General features: G+C 45.9%; 1 protein-coding gene across 1 annotated transcript in view; it reads right to left on the bottom strand.

Annotated features, from left to right (window-relative positions):
* The window catches only part of LOC135887289 (butyrophilin subfamily 1 member A1-like), a 78137-nt gene that overhangs the window by 36781 nt on the left and 19245 nt on the right, over window positions 1-22111 (bottom strand). The window contains exon 4 of the mRNA XM_065415041.1: window positions 18144-18491. Within this exon, the coding sequence (XP_065271113.1) occupies window positions 18144-18491 (348 nt within the window). The remainder of the gene's footprint in view (window positions 1-18143; window positions 18492-22111) is intronic.

The raw sequence follows: 22111 nt of genomic DNA, 5'->3' as shown, positions 1-22111 counted from the left end.
ATTGTTACTAATTACCAGCGATGGCACGTTATTGATCTATTGACTAAAATCACGTTATCCCATCAAACCATCCCCTCCATAAACTTATCAAGCTTAATCTTAAAGCCAGAGAGGTCTTTCGCCCCCACTATTTCCCTCGGAAGGCTGTTCCAGAACTTCACCCCTCTGATGGTTAGAAACCTTCGTCTAATTTCAAGCCTAAACTTCCCGACGGCCAGTTTATATCCATTTGTTCTCGTGTCCACATTAGTACTGAGCTGAAATAATTCTTCTCCCTCCCTGGTATTTATCCCTCTGATATACTTAAAGAGAGCAATCATATCCCCCCTCAGCCTTCTTTTGGTTAAGGTAAACAAACCGAGCTCCTCGAGTCTCCTTTCATACGACAGGTTTTCCATTCCTCAGATCATCCTAGTGGCCCTTCTCTGTACCCGTTCCAGTTTGAGTTCATCCTTTTTAAACATGGGAGACCAGAACTGCACGCAGTACTCCAAATGTGGTCTTACCAGTGCCTTGTACAATGGAACCAGCACCTCCTTATCCCTACTAGAAATACTTCGCCTAATGCATCCCAAGACCGCATTAGCTTTCTTCACGGCCACATCACATTGCCGACTCATAGTCATCCTGCGGTCAACCAGGACTCCGAGGTCCTTCTCCTCTTCCGTTACTTCCAACCAATGCGTTCTCAGCTTATAACTAAAATTCTTGTTAGTCATCCCTAAATGCATCACCTTACACTTCTCACTATTAAATTTCATCCTATTACTATTACTCCAGTTTACAAGGTCATCCAAATCTCCCTGCAGGATATCTCGATCCTTTTCCGAATTTGCAATACCTCCCAACTTTGTGTCATCCGCAAACTTTATCAGCCCACTCTTACATTTGGTTCTGAGGTCAGTAATAAATAGATTAAATAAAATCGGACCCAAAACCGAACCTTGAGGAACTCCACTGGTAACCCCCCTCCAACCTGACAGTTCACCTTTCAGTACGACCCGCTGCAGTCTCCCCTTTAACCAGTTCTTTATCCACCTCTGGATTTTTATATCAATCCCCATAAATTTGAAAAATTTTAGTTTTTCAAAAAATTCCACGGTTGGGAAACACTGCTGTAAAGTTCAAGGTTGACACTAGGGCTGAGGCCAATGTTTTATCAATTCACCTTTTGAAAAAGAGACTAGGTTTCATCCAGCTAGAGCAGCGTGAGGTTGTACTTATAGCATATGGTGGTTCCAGAACGGACTCTGAAGATATCACCCTAACAGCAGCCCTGGCCAAGGATACGGTCAGTCTTCAGTTCATCACTGAGACATCTACACCACCACTGTGAGGCATAGAAGCTTGCACAAAGCTCAACCTAATATGCAGAACAGGTATGCTGCACACCAACACACCCAGCAAGAAAGAATTGATTGCACAATACCCAGAAGTCTTCAGGGGACTAGGAGAGTTCTATGAGAAGCATCACTTATCTAGGGGCCCATGGGTCATCCCTGTCATACATGGTTGCAGAGATATCTCCTTTGCGGTGACAGACAGATTCAGAGGGCCTGATCCTTAGGGAAGGGTTGGAATGACTGTCACTAAGAGCCTTTGCATAAATGGAGCGGTGACCTTTGGTAAGCATATTGGCATGCATAAAAGTTTTTATTGTTGTTAATATGTTTTTTCTGTAATGCTTTTACCTTAGTGTGATGCATGGCTAGAAAGAGTTAAACATCCTGCAAAATAAATAACCCTCAAAAGACATGTGTCGAGATAATGTTTGTGTTTTTGTGTATTTACATATGTATGAGTACCACAATATAATGAACAGTCCCTGTCTATGCTGTTTTCTGATATCATTTAAATGAATTGTAAACACAGGATATCCCGGTATTCATTTCTCTTTGAAATGTACTGTGAATGGTGGAGGAAAAGGCAAATGGCCTTATGTTAATTCGTATAGCTAAGTACCAGTGATGGACCTCCTTCAAAGTCATCCTAATTACCTTTTGTTCCCCGAAGAAATCCCAACTTGTCAAAGAGGACATGAAATTGTATAAAGGATCCTTGAGCCCTGATTCTGTCATCAGGGGAAGTTTGAGTCGCAAGACTGAGGTCCCAGTTATGCTGATACGCCCTGAATATGAGACTTGGACATTGGACTATGACCTATGAACTGAATTCTAAAGGAACCCTGCAACTACAAAGCTCACCATCTCTGCTATGAATCTGCACCTCAATGAATTGAACTCATGTCTGTATGTATATTGATCTTTTAACCATACTCTCTCTCTCTCTCGTTTTTTAAATAAATTTGTTTAGTTAATAAGAATTGGCTGTAGCGTATATTTGGGTAAGATCTGAAACATTCATTAACCTGGGAGGTAATGTGTCCGATCCTTTGGGATTGGTAGAACCTTTTCTTTTATATGATGAAATAAGATTTACAGAAATTATCATATTTGACATGGGTACCTGGATGGAGGCTTGAGGCTGGATCACTTTAAGGGAAACTGTGTTATTGACTTCTGAGTAACCAGTAAGGTAATAAAGAAGCTGTTTTATGCTGGCTTGGTAAATCTAAGTATTGAAATATCCACCAGCTTTATGGGGACTGTCTGCCCCATTCTTTGCAGTTCACCCTAATTGAGTGACCACAGTTAGCTCCCCACTAGGACCCCGGTCACACTTAGTAATAAACTAGGCTTGCATAGGAAGTGCTGTGTGGTAGCTTATAACTGTAGCAATTATACTGGGTACCATCGCTAAGGGGAGAAGTGAAGCAGGCCTGCTTCAGCAGACTGTCTTTTGCTGAGAAATACACTGTGAAGGCAGACAACTGTTCAGCCTGGAAATACCCTGGTCAGGAAGGAGAGAGACACAGGTTTCAATTCAAGAAAGGCAATGGCTAGGGAACCGGAAACTTGATTGTGAGTGCCCTTGTGTGACCACTAAGGGGAAATACAGGTGCAGTTGCCCTAAACTGTGACAAGGTTGAGGTACAGTTTGATCATGAGCCAATGGAGTTGGTATTCTCCAAACCCCTTGGAAAAGGAGCTGCAAATCTATACCATGTGCTACTTCAATTACAGAATTATGATCTAAAAGTCACACATACATCTTGTAAAGAAATGTTAACTCCAGCCAGACTGTCAAGCGCTGCAGTGGAATGTACTACAGACCCAAATGATGAAATCACTGATGAAAAGGTCATCTATGCAGTTGAGGCCACCATTACACTCGGCACAGATTTGTTAAACAAATGGAAGGAGGACACACAGGAAGACCCTGTAATGCAAGCCTTACACAATACAGTACATGAAGGCTGGCCACACAGAAGAAAAGTGAATGACAGAGTGCAGCCATACTGGGCTGTGCAAAGCACTATTTCATTACAACAAGATTTATTAATGGCTGGTGACAAGATCATTATTGCTAACAATACAAGGCAGGAAATGCTTGCATGAGTCTCACCAAGGCATTCAGAGAGCTAAAGCAAGATCAAGGCAGATAATGTTCTGGCCTGGTACATCCCAATACATAGAATAACTTGTACAAGGATGCAGGGTGTGTCAGGAATGTAGGTGAGTAACCAGAAAGAACCACTATGGTCTTATAAGATTCCTGATATCCCATGTCAAAAGATATCTGCCAACGTTTTTTTACTTTGGCAAACACTCATATCTACTCCTAGAGGGCTACTTTTCCAAATTTCTAGAAGTTTTGCATTGGTCAGACAAATCAGCACATTCCGTTATTGCTAAACTGACAGCTGTATTTGCAAGACATGGAATCCCAAAAAAGTTAGCAATTGACCACATTCTGTTTCCAAGCATAGAAATGAGTAACTTGGAGAGATCTTGGGGTGTGAAATACACTCACTCAGTCCTAGATAGCAACAATCTAATGGAATGACCGAGAGAACCATTCAGATGATAAAATCAATGTTTCACAAAATGGCTGCTTTGGGTAGAGATTCCTACTTAGTTTTTCTGAAGTGTGAAACACCCCACTGAGAGGTATGGAATACTGTCTCACAAGGTTGCTGAAGGGAAAGATGTTAAGAACAACTCTTCCATCTTCATATACATTGTTACAACCCAAAATACTGCAGAGGCTCACACCAGATTAAAACAGCTACAAGAATGACAGAAGAAATACTATGACTGGACAGCTAAGCCACTATCTGTGTTCCATCATTGAGATCCACATGCATGGAAACAACACAAGGTTGGCAACCAGCATGGGAAATAACTACAGGAGCCATAGTCATATCACACTGAAACACCTACAGGAGAAAGGGACAGATGTTTTTAAGGCCCGGCTTGACAAAGTCCTGGCTGGGATGATTTAGTTGGAGATTGGTCCTGCTTTGAGCAGGGGGTTGGACTAGATGACCTCTTGAGGTCTCGTCCAACCCTAATCTTCTATGATTCTATGTAATAGAAGGCACCTAAGACTTGACCGTACAATGCCAACAACAAATATGCAAGAGATACCTAAATCAGAAGAATCAATGAGCGGCATGCGGATCAGAATTGACACCACATCTTCTGACACACAGATTGCATCAGAACCATCAAAAAATAAATTCACAAGAAATGGATTGCAGGTGCTCACACCAGCATGATACCAGGACTTGTATGACAAATTGTCTACAGAGACAACATGCAGAAGCAGACTGAGCTAATGGTAAAGATTGAGTGCCAGCAGATTAAGTGTTAATCTCAGACCTACGCAGGTGAAGTTGACCTAGCTACTGTTGCTTGGGAAGGTGGATTACCTACAGCAATGGAAAAACCCTTCCATCGCTTTAGTCTGTGTCTGCACTATGGGGTTACAGTGGCGTAGCTAGAGTGCCATGGCTGTGCCACTGTAGCCCCCATAGTGTAGGAAAGCTGTAAATCACATTCTGTCAGCCTTGTTGTGAAAAGGCACCATGAGCTGCTTGGCAGCTCTGCCTGGGAGGCTCATGGTGTATTTATTGCCTCACCTCTGTGTTGAGCAGTGGAAGCGGAGACCAAAAGGGTGAAATCCAACAAGCTTTATTAAGACAACAATCAATCAACTTCAGAAACTGTTGCTGCAGCAGCCCCTGGCCCCAACATGACATGCACACACTGTGACATTCTATACCTTGGGGGAGCGTGCTGTAATCCCCATAAGAACATAAGAAAGGCCGTACTGGGTCAGACCAAAGGTCCATCTAGCCCAGTATCTGTCTACCGACAGTGGCCAATGCCAGGTGCCCCAGAGGGAGTGAACCTAACAGGCAATGATCAAGTGATCTCTCTCCTGCCATCCATCTCCATCCTCTGACGAACAGAGGCTAGGGACACCATTCTTACCCATCCTGGCTAATAGCCATTTATGGACTTAGCCACCATGAATTTATCCAGTCCCCTTTTAAACATTGTTATAGTCCTAGCCTTCACAACCTCCTCAGGTAAGGAGTTCCACAAGTTGACTGTGCGCTGCGTGAAGAAGAACTTCCTTTTATTTGTTTTAAACCTGCTGCCTATTAATTTCATTTGGTGACCCCTAGTTCTTGTATTATGGGAATAAGTAAATAACTTTTCCTTATCCACTTTCTCAACATCACTCATGATTTTATATACCTCTATCATGTCCCCCCTTAGTCTTCTCTTTTCCAAACTGAAGAGTCCTAGCCTCTTTAATCTTTCCTCATATGGGACCCTCTCTAAACCCTTAATCATTTTAGTTGCTCTTTTCTGAACCTTTTCTAGTGCTAGAATATCTTTTTTGAGGTGAGGAGACCACATCTGTACACAGTATTCGAGATGTGGGCGTACCATGGATTTATATAAGGGCAATAATATATTCTCAGTCTTATTCTCTATCCCCTTTTTAATGATTTTTAATGAGGAATCCCCATATTCCTCATTTTCATATAATCGTGATCTTACATATAAAGCATGCCTTGTAAGGTATCAGGGGAACGGTTATGATCTGCTGAAAGTCATTTCTCTATCCATATATGTATATCATCAGTGCATATGAAGTTATGAGAATTGTGTAGTATGGTTGTCACTAAAACATGCTGTAAGTTAGGGGAATCAGCCAGTATTAACTCCCCAGAGGCAACAGCAGGGAAAGCAACCAACACCTGGGCGGGGTGTCAAACAACCCATCAATCGCTATTGTCCAGCAAGGGAGTTACAATGCAATGACTCACCAGCATGAGGCCACACCAGGGGAATTAGCCTGCAAAGTCAGGGAGTCCAACAAGCAGTTTATATTTTTCTTTTTTTCTTTTCTAGCTTTATGGCAACGAAATAGTTCGGCTAGAGTAGGGCAGTCTGTGCATGAAGTTGAGATCAGGCACCGAAACCCTAGAGAAACCAATCTTCCCAAAGTGGCATGCCTCGGAGAAGACAGACCCAGATCAAGCCCAGACATCCAGCTCCATGACAGAAATGCAGGGAGGGGATGGGGGGACCGGAGACTTTCCAGGGAGGAAGGATCAGCCCTCCCCAGTCCGAGATCCCGGTGTCAAGCTGGAGGAATGCCCTTAACCCAGACCGAGTTCTGATTGCTGAAGACAGGAATTTCTTCCTAGAGATGAAGTGCTTGGAAGCGGAGGCGGAAGACAGGAGAGAGAAGCGCTTGGAAATGAAGCGCTTGGAGGCGGAAGCAGAGGCAAAGCGCTTGAAAATGGAGCTGAAGCACTTAGAGCTGGAAAAGGCTAAGCTGAACCAACCAGGTAACCTTAACAGTCCTTCTCCAGGTACTGCTCCCCATTCTAAGAAATTCCCCACATACAAGGTAGGCGTTGATACAGAGGCCTTCTTAGAAAATTTTGAAAGGGCCTGCCTTGTGTACAACACCCCGACAGACCAGTATATGGTGGAGCTGAGGCCGCAACTCAGTGGACCCTTAGCAGACGTGGCAGCTGAAATGCCTAAAGAACACATGAACGAGTATGAACTTTTTAAACAAAAGGCCAGAATTAGAATGGGACTAACACCCAAGCATGCCTGTCGGCGGTTCAGAGCCCTAAAGTGGAAACCAGACGTGGCATTTTCCCGACACGTCTACCACATTGTAAAAAAAATGGGATGCCTGGATATCAGGAGCAAGTATTAAATCTCTGGAAGATCTGTCTCTCCTAAAACAAATGGAGCAGCTCTTAGAGAGTGTTCCTGAGGAAATAGAAAGGTACATCCTAGATGGGAAGCCAAAAACTGTAATCAAGGCAGGGGAGATCGGAAACAAATGTGTGGAGGTGGCGGAGAAGAAGAAAGGTAGTAGCAGTTGGAGTGGATACCAGAAGGGGCAACCCGAGACAACACCCCACCATTGAGGTCAGCCCAACGCAGGTCCCTCCACACAGCCAGGGAAACCCCAGATGCCCCATCTCGTCCCATCACCCCACTCTCCAACCACCCACCTCGCCCCAGCCCACAGTCAGCTGGGAGATGCTTTAAATGTAATGAGCTGGGGCATGTGAAGGCCAGCTGTCCCAAGAGCACCAACCGACTGCAACTCATCACCCTGCAGTCCCACTGAGAGCCTTCAGGCCAGTGGCGTAGCCAGGTTCTAACATCTGGGGAAGCGAACACAAAAAAAGGCGCCACCCGCCGCCATATCAAATTACTAGTTACATACTTTTAAATTTGTTATACATATTTATTTTGTACTTAAAATAAAAACACAAGAATGATATTGTTTTATAAGTACGTGTGTTATTTTGCATTTAAAATATAAAAAAAGTTTTACAGTATTGTATATAAAATCAAAACATAATAAAAACACGTGTTATTTACTTATTTTATATTTCAAAGATAAGATCAAAACAATATGATAATCTATGAAGCACTACAACCGCCTCTTTCGTCTAAGCTTCATTCTAGCAAAGTTATCTATTACTTTATTATAATCTACTATAGTAGCCAATTGTCTTTCAATGGAGAGCAAAGCTAACCCAGACAATCTATCTTGTAGCAACTTGTAGCAAGAAGAAAAAGATTCCTGAACTTGTGTGTGGCAAAGGGAAGGAGAATGCTTCTAACCTTTTATCTAGTGAGTCTACGGGTTTGCCTGAAAGGGGATTGTGTAGGAATCCGCCTGATGGGCCAAAGGTGATCCTGGACGTAAGACAGACCCAGAAAAAGTCTGTTGCTGCTCAGGAAAGTGTTCCTTTAGAGCAAGCCCTAGGTAAAGAGGGTAAGGGAAGAATTTCTGTGAAGGGTGAATTGTTGCTTAGAGAAGCTCCTAAGGGAAGGAATCCTCATGGTGATCTGTACAAGCCGTTTGCTGCAACTGAAGGGTGTGAAAGTGATTTAATCAGGGAAGTTTCAGTTCCTAACAGCCAGAAATTTTCTGTTGTGAATGGATCCACTGACTTTCCTTTTGAAAGATCCAGTGTGGGTAGCTTTAAGAAGGTCTCAGATGGAGTAAAAGCTGTTAAGAAAGTTGAGCAGCCCTATACCCAAGTGGCTGTGTGTGGCCAGCTTGTTGGGAAGACAATGGTGTTGGAACAGGAATGTCTCCATGCTAATTCTTTAAGTGAGCAGTCTGTGCTTCAGGGTCTGAGGACAGATTTGGTTACTGGGGTTTCAAAGCAGAACAGTTTTATGGCCGAATGCTTGAGGATGCAGGGGACAGCAAGCAAACTCTCACCCTCAGACTCTTTGAATTTGTGTGGTATCTCTTTAAGACAGAGTCCAGCCTTGGAAATAGCAGTTAAGGATATGAAAACTGGTGGACTGGCTCCAGTCTGTGGTAATGCAAATTACTTGTCTGGCTGGGAGAGGAAGGACTTGCTAATAGCTGTTAGCCCAGAGAGCCCACCCCATCAGCCAGTGAATTCTGTTAAGCAAGAGAAATCAGGGTTTGATCCTGCAGGACAAGGAGGAAAGAGAAAACTGAATTTTGCAAAGGGAAGCCACAGGTTACCCCTAAAATGCCCAAACTACAATGGTATTGAGCCAAAGGTGTGGCACGACAAACATGATTGTAAATGGACACTTGCAATGAATTTGTTGTTATTGCTAATGGTAATTTTTGTAACAAATGTGTTGCTATTACCACAAACTGTAAAAATGTACCATGTGCCTAATCTTTTGAAAAATCCCTTGAACATGTTAAAAGGAATACATAAGAACACACTTTATGTTAAAAGGCCTTGTTATACTGGTGTTTCACAGTTAATGCCTGTAAACAGTATTGGAACTTTTCACAGGGGAAAAGATATTCCAGACCTAATGTGCTGTATGAAAAGGGAAACTGAGGCATGCCTCCATATTGCTTTCATGGCTAAATGCCAAGATTCCTGTACTATGAACAACATTAATATCTACATTAATTTGATGTTAACTGGGTTCCAAACATTTGCCAGAGCTTGTACAGATAAAGTAGCTGTTTTCTTTAGCTCTTGGGAAAATCACATGAGTCATACAGGAATCCTGTGGCAAGACCAGATCCAATCCAAGCCTGAACCTAAGAACTTTGCCATTGCTGTATGTAATTGATTCCATTTAACTGATTCTAACTCATCTATATCTTTTTCCTTTTATGAATAAACCTTTAGATTCTAAAGGATTGGCTACAGCGTGATTTGTGGGTAAGATCTGATTTGTATATTGACCTGGGTCTGGGGCTTGGTCCTTTGGGATCAGGAGAACCTTTTTTCTTTTACTGGGGCATTGGTTTTCATAACCATTTGTCCCCATAACGAGTGGCACTGGTGGTGATACTGCGAAACTGGAGTGTCTAAGGGAATTGCTTGTGTGACTTGTGGTTAGCCAGTGGGGTGAGACCAACGACTTCACTGTCTGGCTGGTTTGGTTTGCCTTAAAGGTGGAAAAACCCCAGCCTTGGGCTGTAACTGCCCTGTTTTAGCAATTTGTCCTGAATTGGCACTCTCAGTTGGGTCCCCGTCAGAACCGCATCGTCACAACCCCCACTTAATGCAATCCCAATGCTGACTCCCCAAGGGACCTGAGCCCCCAGGATCCCATTGAAAAGGGCTTGGGGGGGGGGGGCTGGTTTGCTTTCTGAAAGGCAAATTCTGCACGAAAAAAGCAAGTCCCAATGATGTGTCACTGAATGAAGGAGAAGCCCGGAGCACTAGCTCCGCACTTGGGCACACCTGGAGTGTCAGTGATCAGGCTTGCTGGCCTGGCCCCCAGCCCCCATGCTCAGCTCATGCTGCCTTGCACTCCTCAGGCTGGGGCCACCACCCAGACAGAGGCAGGGGCAGTGCAGCATCTCGCTGTGAGGGGGCCATTGCTCGCACGCCCCCGGTGGGACAGCCCCTCTCATCTCTCCTGAGGGGGCTGCTCTGCAATCTGTGGCCCCTGGAAGCAGGCAGCACAGAGGAGCAAGGAGGGGGGGCACAGTCCCCCACATGAGAGAGACAATCGGACAGAGGTGGGCACGGTCTGTTGGGGGTTTGCATGGGGGAGAGGGGTTGCGGGGCTGCACTGGGAGACTCCAATGCAGCACCTAGCCATGCTGGCTCTGTGCATCATGAGGCCACTCGGGAAAAGGAGGCAGCAAGAGAGAGAGGCCAAGGAGGAGGTGCCCTTCCCCTCCTAGCTGGGTCTGTGAGTCCCTGATCTCACAGAGTCTCAGCGCTGCAGGCACCCAGCCCCCAGGTACGGGGCTGCAGTGCAAGCTAGACGGGCTGCTACAGAGAAGTCAGGACCAGTCAGAGCACTTCCCATGTCATCATAAAAACTCACTCCTGGAAAGCTGGGTGAGGTAATATGGGGTGGGGAGGGGTAAATATATATCAAGGTGGGTGAGGTAAAATATTTTTTATTGGACCAGCTTCTGTTGGTGAGAGAGACAAGCTTTTGAGCTTTCACAGAACTCTTCTTCAGGAAGAAGAAAGAGAGACAAGCTTTGGAGCTTTCACGAAGTTCTTTCTTCTTCCTGAAGAAGAGTTCTGTGAAAGCTCAAAAGCTTGTCTCTCTCTCACCAACAAAAGTTGCTCCAATAAAAGATATTACCTCACCCACCTTGTGGCTCCAATTTCCTGGGAACAACAGGGCTACACTACACCAACACAGCATACAAAAATGCAAGATTCACATGAACAGCACAGAGTGACCATCACAACAGGACACTATTTTCACGATTCATCTTAGCATAATGTCATCATCACACCAAGGAAGTAGCACCAGCACAATGAGATAAATATAGCCACATGTGCATGCCAAAAATTCACAGTACAAGCACACTGGGATCCACACAGCAGGACAGTAGTGTCAGTTTAGCTCTCAGTCTCTGAGTCCATCCCCACTAAACTGAGTCCAACGGTTCAGCTAAACACAAGGGCACCTGCAAATAGCTGTACTAACAGCAGGATCTACACTGGCCCAATAGGAGGAGTTGCAGGGCACTAATTCCCAGTCCCAGTGCAAGGCAATATGGGATCCAGGCAGCAGGTCCTTAGAACCAGAATTTGTAATTTCATCCCACTCTCCTGTGAGTAGGATGAAATTAAAGAAGTAACAGAAGGCAACTCCCAAGAAACAAGGCACTTGACCAAATGGCTGGGTGGATGTTAAACAACCATCACCCGCCATTGTGTACAGCAAGTGAATGACAATTAGTCATTTAATGACCATCACCAGAGAATTACTCAATCCTGGGACTCAGCAATACCCCCCTCCCCGCCCCCCAACATGATCACAAGACAAGCCCTTCCCTTAGGAGACAATTCAGGTTTCCCCTGATAGGAGAGGGAAAATCAGGCTACCTCTCCCTGCCCCCCAACATGGTGCCTGGACTTGTGTTTGCCAGATCACATGGACTACTAAACACATATAATGTTTTCACCCCTCAGCTCACAGAGAGCACAGCAGATGGTTCCAGCCGTCCCTTGGGAGACAATTCCATCCACAACCCCAAGGCAGAGATTGTAGCTATGAAGATTTCCCTGATAGTTTTCCTCTCCTACCCCCCCACCCCTATCCCTTCCCCACTGCCTCTTCCCTTCCACCCCTCACCCCCTAAGAGGTAGTCACCCAGCTGCCAGGGAGGGGGAACCAAGCACACTACATGGCCACTGTCTCTGAGAGGCAGGCGTCTGCCTGGGCAGGGAGGGCAAGCAGGGACACCACACCCCACAGGAGACACGCCTCCCCCCCCACCCCCCATGCCTGTCCTGGTCCAGCTGCCCGGCAGGGGCTGGTACTCTCAGTCTCTCTGCTGCGGGGGTGCAGGGGATGTTTTTGGAGATGCCTCTGGCTGAGCCCCCTGCCCCCCACCATGCAGACGGCCATCCCACCAGCAGCCAGGTGCTGGCTCTCACAGACACCTGGGGGGTTTCCAGTCCCCACCACCCTCACCACAAGAAAGACCCCCTTTGAAATACACTTACCAGCTGCTGCTACTGGCTGCCTTTAGTTGTGTGAGAGGTTAGGAGCTGCTGCTGCAGAGCCAGAGAAAGCACGCCTGCCACAGTGCCACAAGGAGCAGGTAGGAGAAGGAGGTGGTGCTGCACCTCACTGGTGGGGTCTCCCAGCTCAGCCCCTGCTCCAGGAGCAGTTCCCCTCGCTGATTGGCTAGTGGCCAAAAACCAGCTAAACAGCACTCCCCTAGCTACCCTACTGCCCCCACCCTTGCCGAACAGCTGATGGCTCATGGGCCCCCAAGGGCCCCATAAACAGTTGACTGGTGGGTGAGGTGGGTGTCCCTGCCCCCTATGGGGGGGCATGCCCCAACTGACCCCCTTCTTCCCCAAGGCCCCAGCCTCTCCTCCTCCCCAGGAGCCCAGCTTGCTGGAGCTCAGTTCTTTCCCCCTCCCCGCCTCCCTGATTAGCAGTCTGTCTCCCTCCTGCTGGGAGACAGCCGGCGTGGCAGGGAGGGGGCAGGGTATGCAATGCAGCATGCTGGGGGAAGCTGGCAAAGCCTGCCTGCAGGAGCCCAGCTTGCTGGAGCTCAGTACTTAATCGTCTCCTACCTGGGCAATCAGCTTCTCCCTCCTGCTGGGAGACACAGCTGATGGGCGTGGCGGTGAGAGGGGGCGGGGTATGCAGCAGCACGCTGGGGGAAGCCGGGCTTCAGAGCAGCACCGCTGGCGCCATGGTAACCCCGCCTAACTAAGGCATGGGCTTTTGAAAAATTTGCTGAGGGGAAGCAGCTGCTTCCCCTGCACCCCTCCAGCTACGCTACTGCTTCAGGCCCAGATGCCTCGCAAATACCCCCAGAGCAAAGGGAAACTGTGAGTGTGGGTGGGAGGAAGATTACTGCGTGAAGAGACACTGGCGCACAAGTGTCAGCGATCCACCAATCCCTGGTGGACCCCAAATTCATCGACCCAGAGGCCCAAGTGACGGTGCAACCCTTTAAGGCCAACTCTTTTAACTTGCCTACAGCCAAGTTGCCTGTCCAGTACAAGGTTGCCTGTCCAGTAATATGGACTTTTGCAGTCTATGATGATTATCCCATTCCCATGCTGCTGGGAGAAGACTTAGCCAACCATGTAGTCTAACAAAAAGGGTGGGGATGGTCACCCGCAGCCAGGCTAAACAGGCCTCCAGACCTAACTCCATTCCTGAGCCTCCTACAGGAACCCAGCCAGAGGTGGTGGAACCAAGCCCCAAACCAGAGTCTATAGCAGCAGTTGTAGATCCAGTTCCTGGAACCCAGCCAGAACCAGCCCAAGGATCGGAACTGGTGGAGCAGTCAGCACTAGAGCCCGTGCTTGGAACCCCACCAGAGTCAGGGGAGCCAGCACCAAAGGGCACCACAGAGCCTGCACCTGCAGCAGCAGCTAAACCCGCACAAGAGGCTCAACCGGAGCCTGAAATACCACCTAGTGCACCAGCAGAGAGCGGTTCATAGTTAACGGAAACAACTCCATCACCTGCATTGCTTCCAGCGGGACCAAGCCCAAGCCCCCAACCCAGCAAGGAACTAATGTCTCCAGCATCAAGGGAGCAGTTCCATGCAGAGCAGGAAGCAGATGAGAGACTCAAGGGAGCTTGGACGGCAGCACAGAGCAATCCACCACCTCTCAGCTCTTCTAACAGGTCCAAGTTTGTTATAGAAGGAGGACTCTTATACAAAGAGACTCTTTCTGGTGGGCACAAGGAGGACTGGCATCCTCAGAGACAGTTGGTAGTTCCAACTAAGTATAGGGGAAAGCTCTTGAGCTTAGCCCATGATCACCCTAGTGGCCATGCTGGGGTGAACAGGACCAAGGACCGTTTGGGGGAAGTCATTCCACTGGGAGGGAATGGGCAAGGACATTTCTACCTGTGTCCAGTCTTGTGAGGTGAGCCAGAGGGTGGGAAAGTCCCAAGACCAGGTCAAGGCCCCTCTCTAGCCTCTCCCCATAATTGAGGTTCCATTTAAGTGAGTAGCTGAGGATATTCTGGGTCCTTTCCCTAAGAAGACACCCAGAGGAAAGCTGTACATACTGACTTTCATGGATTTTGCCACCCGATGGCCAGAAGCAGTAGCTCTAAGCAACACCAGGGCTAAAAGTGTAAGCCAGGCATTGGCAGACATTTTTGCCAGGGTAGGTTGGCCCTCCGACATGCTTACAGATTCGGGAACTAACTTCCTGGCAGGGACCATGAAACATCTTTGGGAAGCTCATGGGGTGAACCACTTGGTTGCCACACCTTACCACCATCAAACGAATGGCATAGTGGAGAAGTTTAATGGGACTTTGGGGGCCATGATACATAAATTTGTGAATGAACACTCCAATTATTAGGACCTAGTGTTGCAGCAGTTGCTCTTTGCCTACAGGGCTGTACCACATCCCAATTTGGGATTTTCACCCTTTGAACTCGTTTATGGGCACGAAGTTAAGGGGCCATTACAGTTGGTGAAGCAGCAATGGGAGGAGGTTACATCTTATCCAGGAACTAACATTTTGGACTTTGTAACCAAGCTGCAATACACCCTCAAAGACTCTCTAGCCTTTGCTCGAGAAAACCTACAACATGCTCAACAAGAGCAAAAGGCCTGGTATGATAAACATGCCAGAGAGTGTTCCTTCAAAGTAGGTGACCAAGTCATGATACTGAAAGCGCTCCAGGCCAATAAAATGGAAGCGTTGTGGGAGGGTCCATTTATGGTCCGAGAACATCTGGGAACTGTTAATTACATCATAGCGTTCCCAGACCCTACCCTAAAACCTAAAGTATACCATGTTAATTCTCTAAAGCCCTTTTATTCCCGAGAAATCAAGGTTCTCCAGTTAACAGCCCAGGAGAGAGACAACGCTGAGTGGCCTGAAGGAGTATACTATGAAGAAAAAAGCAACGGTGGCATGAAAGAGGTGTCTTTCCATGACCCTTGGGCGTAAGCAGCGACAGCAAATTCAGGAGCTGTGTACCAGCTTTGCGCCGATGTTTTCAGTGACCCCAGGATGGACAGAACGGGCGTACCACTCCATTGCCACAGGTGATGCTCGCCCAATTAGAGCCCAACCCTACCAGATGGCTCCTCAAGCCAAAAGCGCAATAGAAAGGGAGATCAAGGACATGTTACAGATGGGTGTAATCCGCCCCTCTGAGAGTGCATGGGCTTCTCCAGTGGTTCTGGTTCCCAAACCAGATAGGGAAATCAGCTTTTGTGTGGACTACCATAAGCTAAATGCTGTAACTCGCCCAGAAAACTATCCAATGCCATGCACAGATGAGCTGTTGGAGAAACTGGGATGTGACCAGTTCATCTCCACCTTAGACTTAACTAAGGGGTACTGGTAAATGCTGCTAGATGACCCAGCCAAGGAAAGGTCAGCCTTCATCACCCATGTGGGGCTGTATGAATTTAATGCGCTCCCTTTTGGACTGCTAAATGCACCCACCACCTTCCAGAGACTGGTAGATAACCTTCTGGCTGGATTTGGGGAATTTGAAGTCACCTGCCTTGACGATGTGGCTATATTCTCAGATTCATGGGCAGAACACCTGGAACACCTCCAAGCTGTCTTCCAGCACATAAGGGAGGCAGGATTAACCGTTAAGGCCAAAAAGTGTCAAATAGACCTTAACAGGGGAATGTACCTTGGACACCAGGTGGGTCAAGGTACTATCAACCCCCTACAGGATAAGGTAAATGCTATCCAAAATTGGCCTGTCCCTAAGTCAAAAAAGTAGGTCCAAACCTTCCTGGGCTTGGCCAGGTATTACAGATTATTTGTACCACACTACAGCCAAATTGCCACCCCACTGACAGACCTGACCAGGAAAAAACAGCCAAATGCAATTCAGTGGACTAAGAAGTGTCACAAAGCCTTTAACCAGCTTAAGGCAGCCCTTACGTCTGACCCTGTACTGAGGGCCACGGACTTCAACCAACCATTTGTCGTATCCACAGATACGTCCGAGCGTAGTGTGGGAGTAGTGCCGTGACTCACCCCTGAGCACCCATACCCCCCTCCCCAGCACCATGGTGCCCCCCCAGGCTGCGTCCCCCTCCCCAGAACCCGTGGCACTTCCCCGAGCTGAGCCCCCCTCCCCAGCACCCACGGCGCTTCTCCGGACTACATCCTCCCTCCCAACACCAGTGGTGCCCCCTGAGTCCCCTCCCAGTTTTAGTCAGAGGTATTTTTAGTAAAAGTCACAGACAAGTCACGGGCCCGTGAATTTTTGTTTACTGCCTGTGACCTGTCCATGACTTAATAAAAATACCCGTGACTAAAACATAGCCTTACTGATGGCTGATACCACTGAGCCTCGCTCCTCTTGTGATGCACTGCACCTGGATGAGCAGTGAGTATCAGCCATCCTACTCCTACACATGCCCTTAGAAGTTGTGCAGCAAGAAACTAGAGCTGATTTTAAAGTATTTTTATTCACCTTTTTATCTCCTCTTGCTGTTTTCTCAAAGATTAAAGATCTAATATATGGAGATATACCTATCTCATAGAACTGGAAGGGACCTTGAAAGGTCATCGAGTCCAGTCCCCTGCCTTCATTAGCAGGACCAAGTACTGTCCCTGACAGTTTTATTTATATATATATATATATATATATATATATATATATTAATAGTCTTTAAAAAAGCTTTCATGGGTTCATTCACAGATTCATAGATTCCAAGGCCAGAAGGGACCACTGTGATCATCTGGTCTGACCTCCCGCATAACACAGGCCAGAGAACTGCCCCCAAAATGATTCTGAGAGCAGGTTTTTTAGAAAAAAACAGCCAATCTTGATTTTAAAATTGCAAGGGATGGAGAATCCACCACAACTCTTGGTAAATTGTTCCAATGGTTAATTACTCTTGTCATAGGTTTCATCCCCACTCTGGACTTTAGAGTACAGATATGGGGACCTGCATGTGAACCCCTAAACTGAATTACCAGCTTAGATCTGGTTTTGCTGCCACCACTCCCAAGTACTAACTCCCTTCCCTGGGTAGCCTTGAGAGACTTCTTCATCAATTTCCTGGTGAACACCGATCCAAACCCTTGGATCTTAACACAAGGAGAATTTAACTATCCCCCCTCCTTTCCCCCACCTATTCCTGGTGAGTCCAGATCCAATCCCCATGGATCTTAACACAAGGAAAAATCAATCAGGTTCTTAAAAATAAGACTTAATTAAGGAAGGTAAAAGAAAACCCTCTGGGAGATAGCATACAAGCTGATCTCACAGACAACAGATTCAAAACACAGAGGATGTTCCCCTGGGCCAAAACTTAGTTACACAAAAATTACCCAATTTGATTATTCCCTAATGCCCAAGATAAGTTACAAAGAAAATAAACATAAACCTATTTATTCCCTTCACTAATACTCACTATTTGATAAGAGGCTGATTTCTGGAGCTTTCCCACTCCGGTCAAAACTGAAAACTGACCCAGACAAAGGGAACTTCCCTCCTTCCTTTTGAAACATTTTGTCCCCCCATTGGTTCCTCTGGTCAGGTGTCAGCTAGGCTAGGTGAACTTCTTAACCCTTTACAGGTAAAAGAGGCATTAACCCTTAACTGTCTGTTTATGACAACTCTCACTATTAAAAAATTATGCCTTATTTCCAGTCTGAATTTCTCTAGCTTCAACTTCCAGCCATTAGTGTGTATTACACCTTTCTCTGCTAGACAGATAGAAGGGAATTCTGGATACTGGTATGAAAATGAGACACATTAAGTTACACCTCAAAATAAATTCTTCTTCTTCTGGGAACTCAAATTAGCAGCCAAGTTACTGACCTGTCACCTTCAGTTCCAGAGTGGCTTCCCCAAAAAAGCTGGGTGATCGGAAGAAACAGATAAACTGTCCTTGGTCAGAGGGGGTGATGTTGCGTATATGCAGGGCAACTCTTCCATCCACGATACCGTCCTTCAGCAGCTCTGTTCTGTCCCGATACTTTGATATTTGCAGCTCAGTCTGATCTTTTCCATCCTGATACAGATGGACAAGTTCAGAGTCCTTGGATTGGAACCAGCGCACCTCCATCTCCTGAGCATTCATGCTGGGGGAGAGGTGACAGGGTAACAGGGCATCTTCCCCTGCAGAGACCGTGATGGGATGATCAGGTCCAATAACCTTGAAATTCACTGTTAAAGGAACCAAGACACACAGAAAGTTAGACCAGAGGGGAGGTGGATTACTTTCATAGGTAATGCATGCTGATCTCTCACAACCGCCTAGACTGCAACTTGACCAGCTAAAACTGAGCTAATGGTGTCTCACTGTATGTGCACTGGAAAACGGGTCAAGTTAGGACAGGCTTAGCCAGCACGTGTTAGCTGACCCTGCACTAAACTCAGACACTTTTCCTAGTCAAGACCAATCCAGAGAGGATTAAAAAATGAGTGAGCTCTGTCTCTAAATTTTGTGAGCTGGCTAATGCCTGCAACCAGAACAATTAACCTGTGGAAAACTGTTTGCTAGACTGGAACCTGTAGTAGGAAGAGAGCTTGAGACATAAGCCCTTGTATCAGAGGCCTGGTATGAGGCAGGACCTGCTCACAGAATCTGGCAAGAACAGGGCTAATATTGCAAAAATACACATTCCTAAGAAGTGCTAAGATTGCAAGGGAGAACAAAAGTCAAGAGGAATTGCAGCCAGAAGGAACAGGATGAAGGCTGGAAAATCATACCAACACCAGGAAAAAGCAGGTCTATGTGATTGGGGACTCTCTACTAAGAAGAACAGACAGGCCTGAGTTGGGACGATGCTGAATTATTATGAAATTCTGTGATTGATATGAATAAATGTGGCAAGCATAAGTTTGATATGGCTTGGTGTGTCTGAATTTGCTAGAGGATTCTGGGAGCAGCATTCGCTTAGCATTATATAGATGGTGTGGAAAATGTACTGGAAGTGCTGAAATTGTACTTAAATAGTTAATAAAAGTTCTAGCTGCATTTATGTTTCAACATCAAACTTTGGAATATATCCGCCGGGGAAACCAGCTCACCAAAGTAAAGAAGACATAAAATCATGCAATCAGTGGGCTTGGTACAGGCTGACCCAGGGTCAAAATGACCCTTTTTTGGATGGCATCATGCTAAAAGCTTAAATGAATGATTGATGAGAGGGTAACAACTGATTGATCTGTGCCTATTTTGCAGTCCCTTCTAAAATATTAATTAGAGAAAACCACAGGGCATATTTCTGGGACATGTGACTCCTTTGAGAACAAAAGTTATAAATGCTAAGCTAAGTAAATTAGTTAAGTTAGTTCCCCGATTAACATTTGAAGAGGTTCATGACGCTGTGAGACAGAAGGCCACAGGGTAACCAAGATGCTGCTTTGAGGGACTTTTGTGGGACTTTTGAACCAGAGGACCTCGGAGTAACCAAGACCCTGCTTCCAGGGGATATTTGACAGACCAAGTACCTGAGAGGGGAAAGAACGGAAGAAAAGAAGTCTCCATCTAGAATCGGTAGCTATACCTGCTTTGTTTGCTAATCGAGATACTGTGTAAGGCCAACACAGTTACTGAAGGTTTATGCTTGGGGAATTGAAGCTTATTAAGGAGATGTGCATTATGTAACCTTTACTGCTTGTATGATTCTTTCTCAAATAAATTACTATGCATTGAAGATATTGTTTTCTGAATTTCTACTGGTGCTGGTAACAATCTGCCCAGCTATGGGCCATTAAAGATCCATTTCAACAGACTGTCACCAAAGCTGATCCAGAGAATAGAAGGGTGTGCTGTCTGCCAGGAGCTAAGATACAGTATGTGGATCTGAGGCTGAAGGGGATTCTAATGAGAGCAGGAAAGAATTCACTGATTGTCCTTCATATGAGAACAAATGACACAGCTAGATTCTCACTGGAACGTGTCAAAGGAGACTATGCCAAGCTGGGGAAGACGCTTAAAGAAATGGAGGCTCAGATGATCTTCAGTGAGATTCTGCCTGTCCCTAGAGGAGAAGAGGGAAGGCAAGACAAGATTATGATGATCAACAGATGCCTCAGGCAGTGGTGCTATAAGGAGGGCTTTGGGATATTTCATGGCTGAGAGACATTCACAGACAGAGGACTGTTCTCATGGGATGGACTCCACCTCAGTAGGGAGGAAAATAGACTGCTGGGGTGGAGGATGGCACAACTGATTAACAGAGCTTTAAACTAGGAACTTGGGGGTAGACAGCTGGGAGATGCACACGTAATCCCCACACCTTATCCTAATATTGACCAGGTAGAAAATCAAGAGAGAATACACCAATGGAGAAAGGAAGAGCAGTAGGTAGGAGAATGGACAGTAAAAGGAAAGATAGTGCCAATACCAATGAAGCTAACAGTCAAGTAGGCAATACTGTAAGTAAAATAACTGTACTCAATCAGGTGAAGAATCTGAGTGAAGCCAAGCAGCAACAGTTAAGATGTTTGTACACCAATGCAAGGAGCCTGTGTAACGAAATAGAGGAACTAGAACTATCAGTGCAGGAAGTGAAACCAGATATTATAGGGATAACAGGAACATGATGGAATAGGAGTCATGACTGGAGTGCAGGTGCTGTTTGGGAAAGACAGAAATAAAGGCAAAGGTGGGTGAGTTGCATCATACATTAATGATGAGATTGTAAAGAAATCAGAAGTGACAGAATGGATAAAACAGAGTCTACTTCAGTCAAAAACACTTTGGGGAAGAAAACTACCAGAGGCTTCCCTGGGATAGTGCTTGGGGTATGCTACAGACCCCCGCCATCTGATTTGGATATGGGTAGAGACCTTTTTAATGATTTTAATAAAGTCTCCTGTAATCACACAATTCCCAGTAGTATTATTTTAACTTCCCAGATATATATTGGAGGACAAGTGCTACTAATAATAGTAGGACCCAGATTTTCCTGAATGTGATCGTTGACAGATTTCTTCACCAAATAGCCACCGAACCAAAAGAGCCGATGCCATTTTAGATTTGGCATTCATGAGCAGTGAGGACCTCTGAGAACAGCTAGTTGTAGGGGACAACCTTGGTTCAGGTGATCATGAGCTAATTCAATTTAAACTAAATGGAAGGATAAAAAATAAATCTGCAACTAGGGTCCTTGATTTCAAAAGGACAAACTTAAAAAATTAAGGGAAATAGTTAGTGAAGTGGCATGGACTGAGGAACTCAAGGATCTGAATGTGGAGGAGGCTTGGAATTACTTTAAGTCAAAGTTGAAGAAGCTATCTGAAGCCTGAATCCCAAGCAAGGAGAAAAATTTGTAGGGAAGGGTTACAGACCAAGCTGGATGAGCAAGCATCTCAAACAGGCTATTAAGAGAAAGCAGAAAGCCTACAAGGAATGGAAGAGGGGATGAATCATTGTGACACTTTGTACTTCAAATTAGCACCCTGGAACCCCTATATTCACCACTGCCATGTGATTATGGTTTGTTTTGTACAAGTATGCCTTGTGAGGAATCATTTTAAAAGTCTGGATTTGCTAGTACATAAAATCCAACAACATATTAAGGTCCATCATTGGATGTGAAGTTATGAAGCATTGCTATATGTGTTACTGAAATATATTATGAGGTTGGGAGATGCCCACTGCTGGCCTTTCAGTAGGGACAAAAGAGCATCCTGAAACTGGCCAGACAGGTTTTTAATGGCTCATCAACACCCAACCCACTATCCCAGAGAGTTCTCAGAGAAGGCAGCCTAACCCACGTCACAGCAAGGATCTTTCTAGCATAAAAGAGAGAGTGACATCATCATTTGACCTC

This window comes from Emys orbicularis, chromosome 13 (genome assembly GCF_028017835.1).
Source record: "Emys orbicularis isolate rEmyOrb1 chromosome 13, rEmyOrb1.hap1, whole genome shotgun sequence".
In the NCBI taxonomy this organism is placed as follows: Eukaryota; Metazoa; Chordata; order Testudines; family Emydidae; genus Emys; species Emys orbicularis.
The sequence above is the reverse complement of the archived record's forward strand: the minus strand, read 5'-3'. Positions and strand labels throughout refer to the sequence as shown.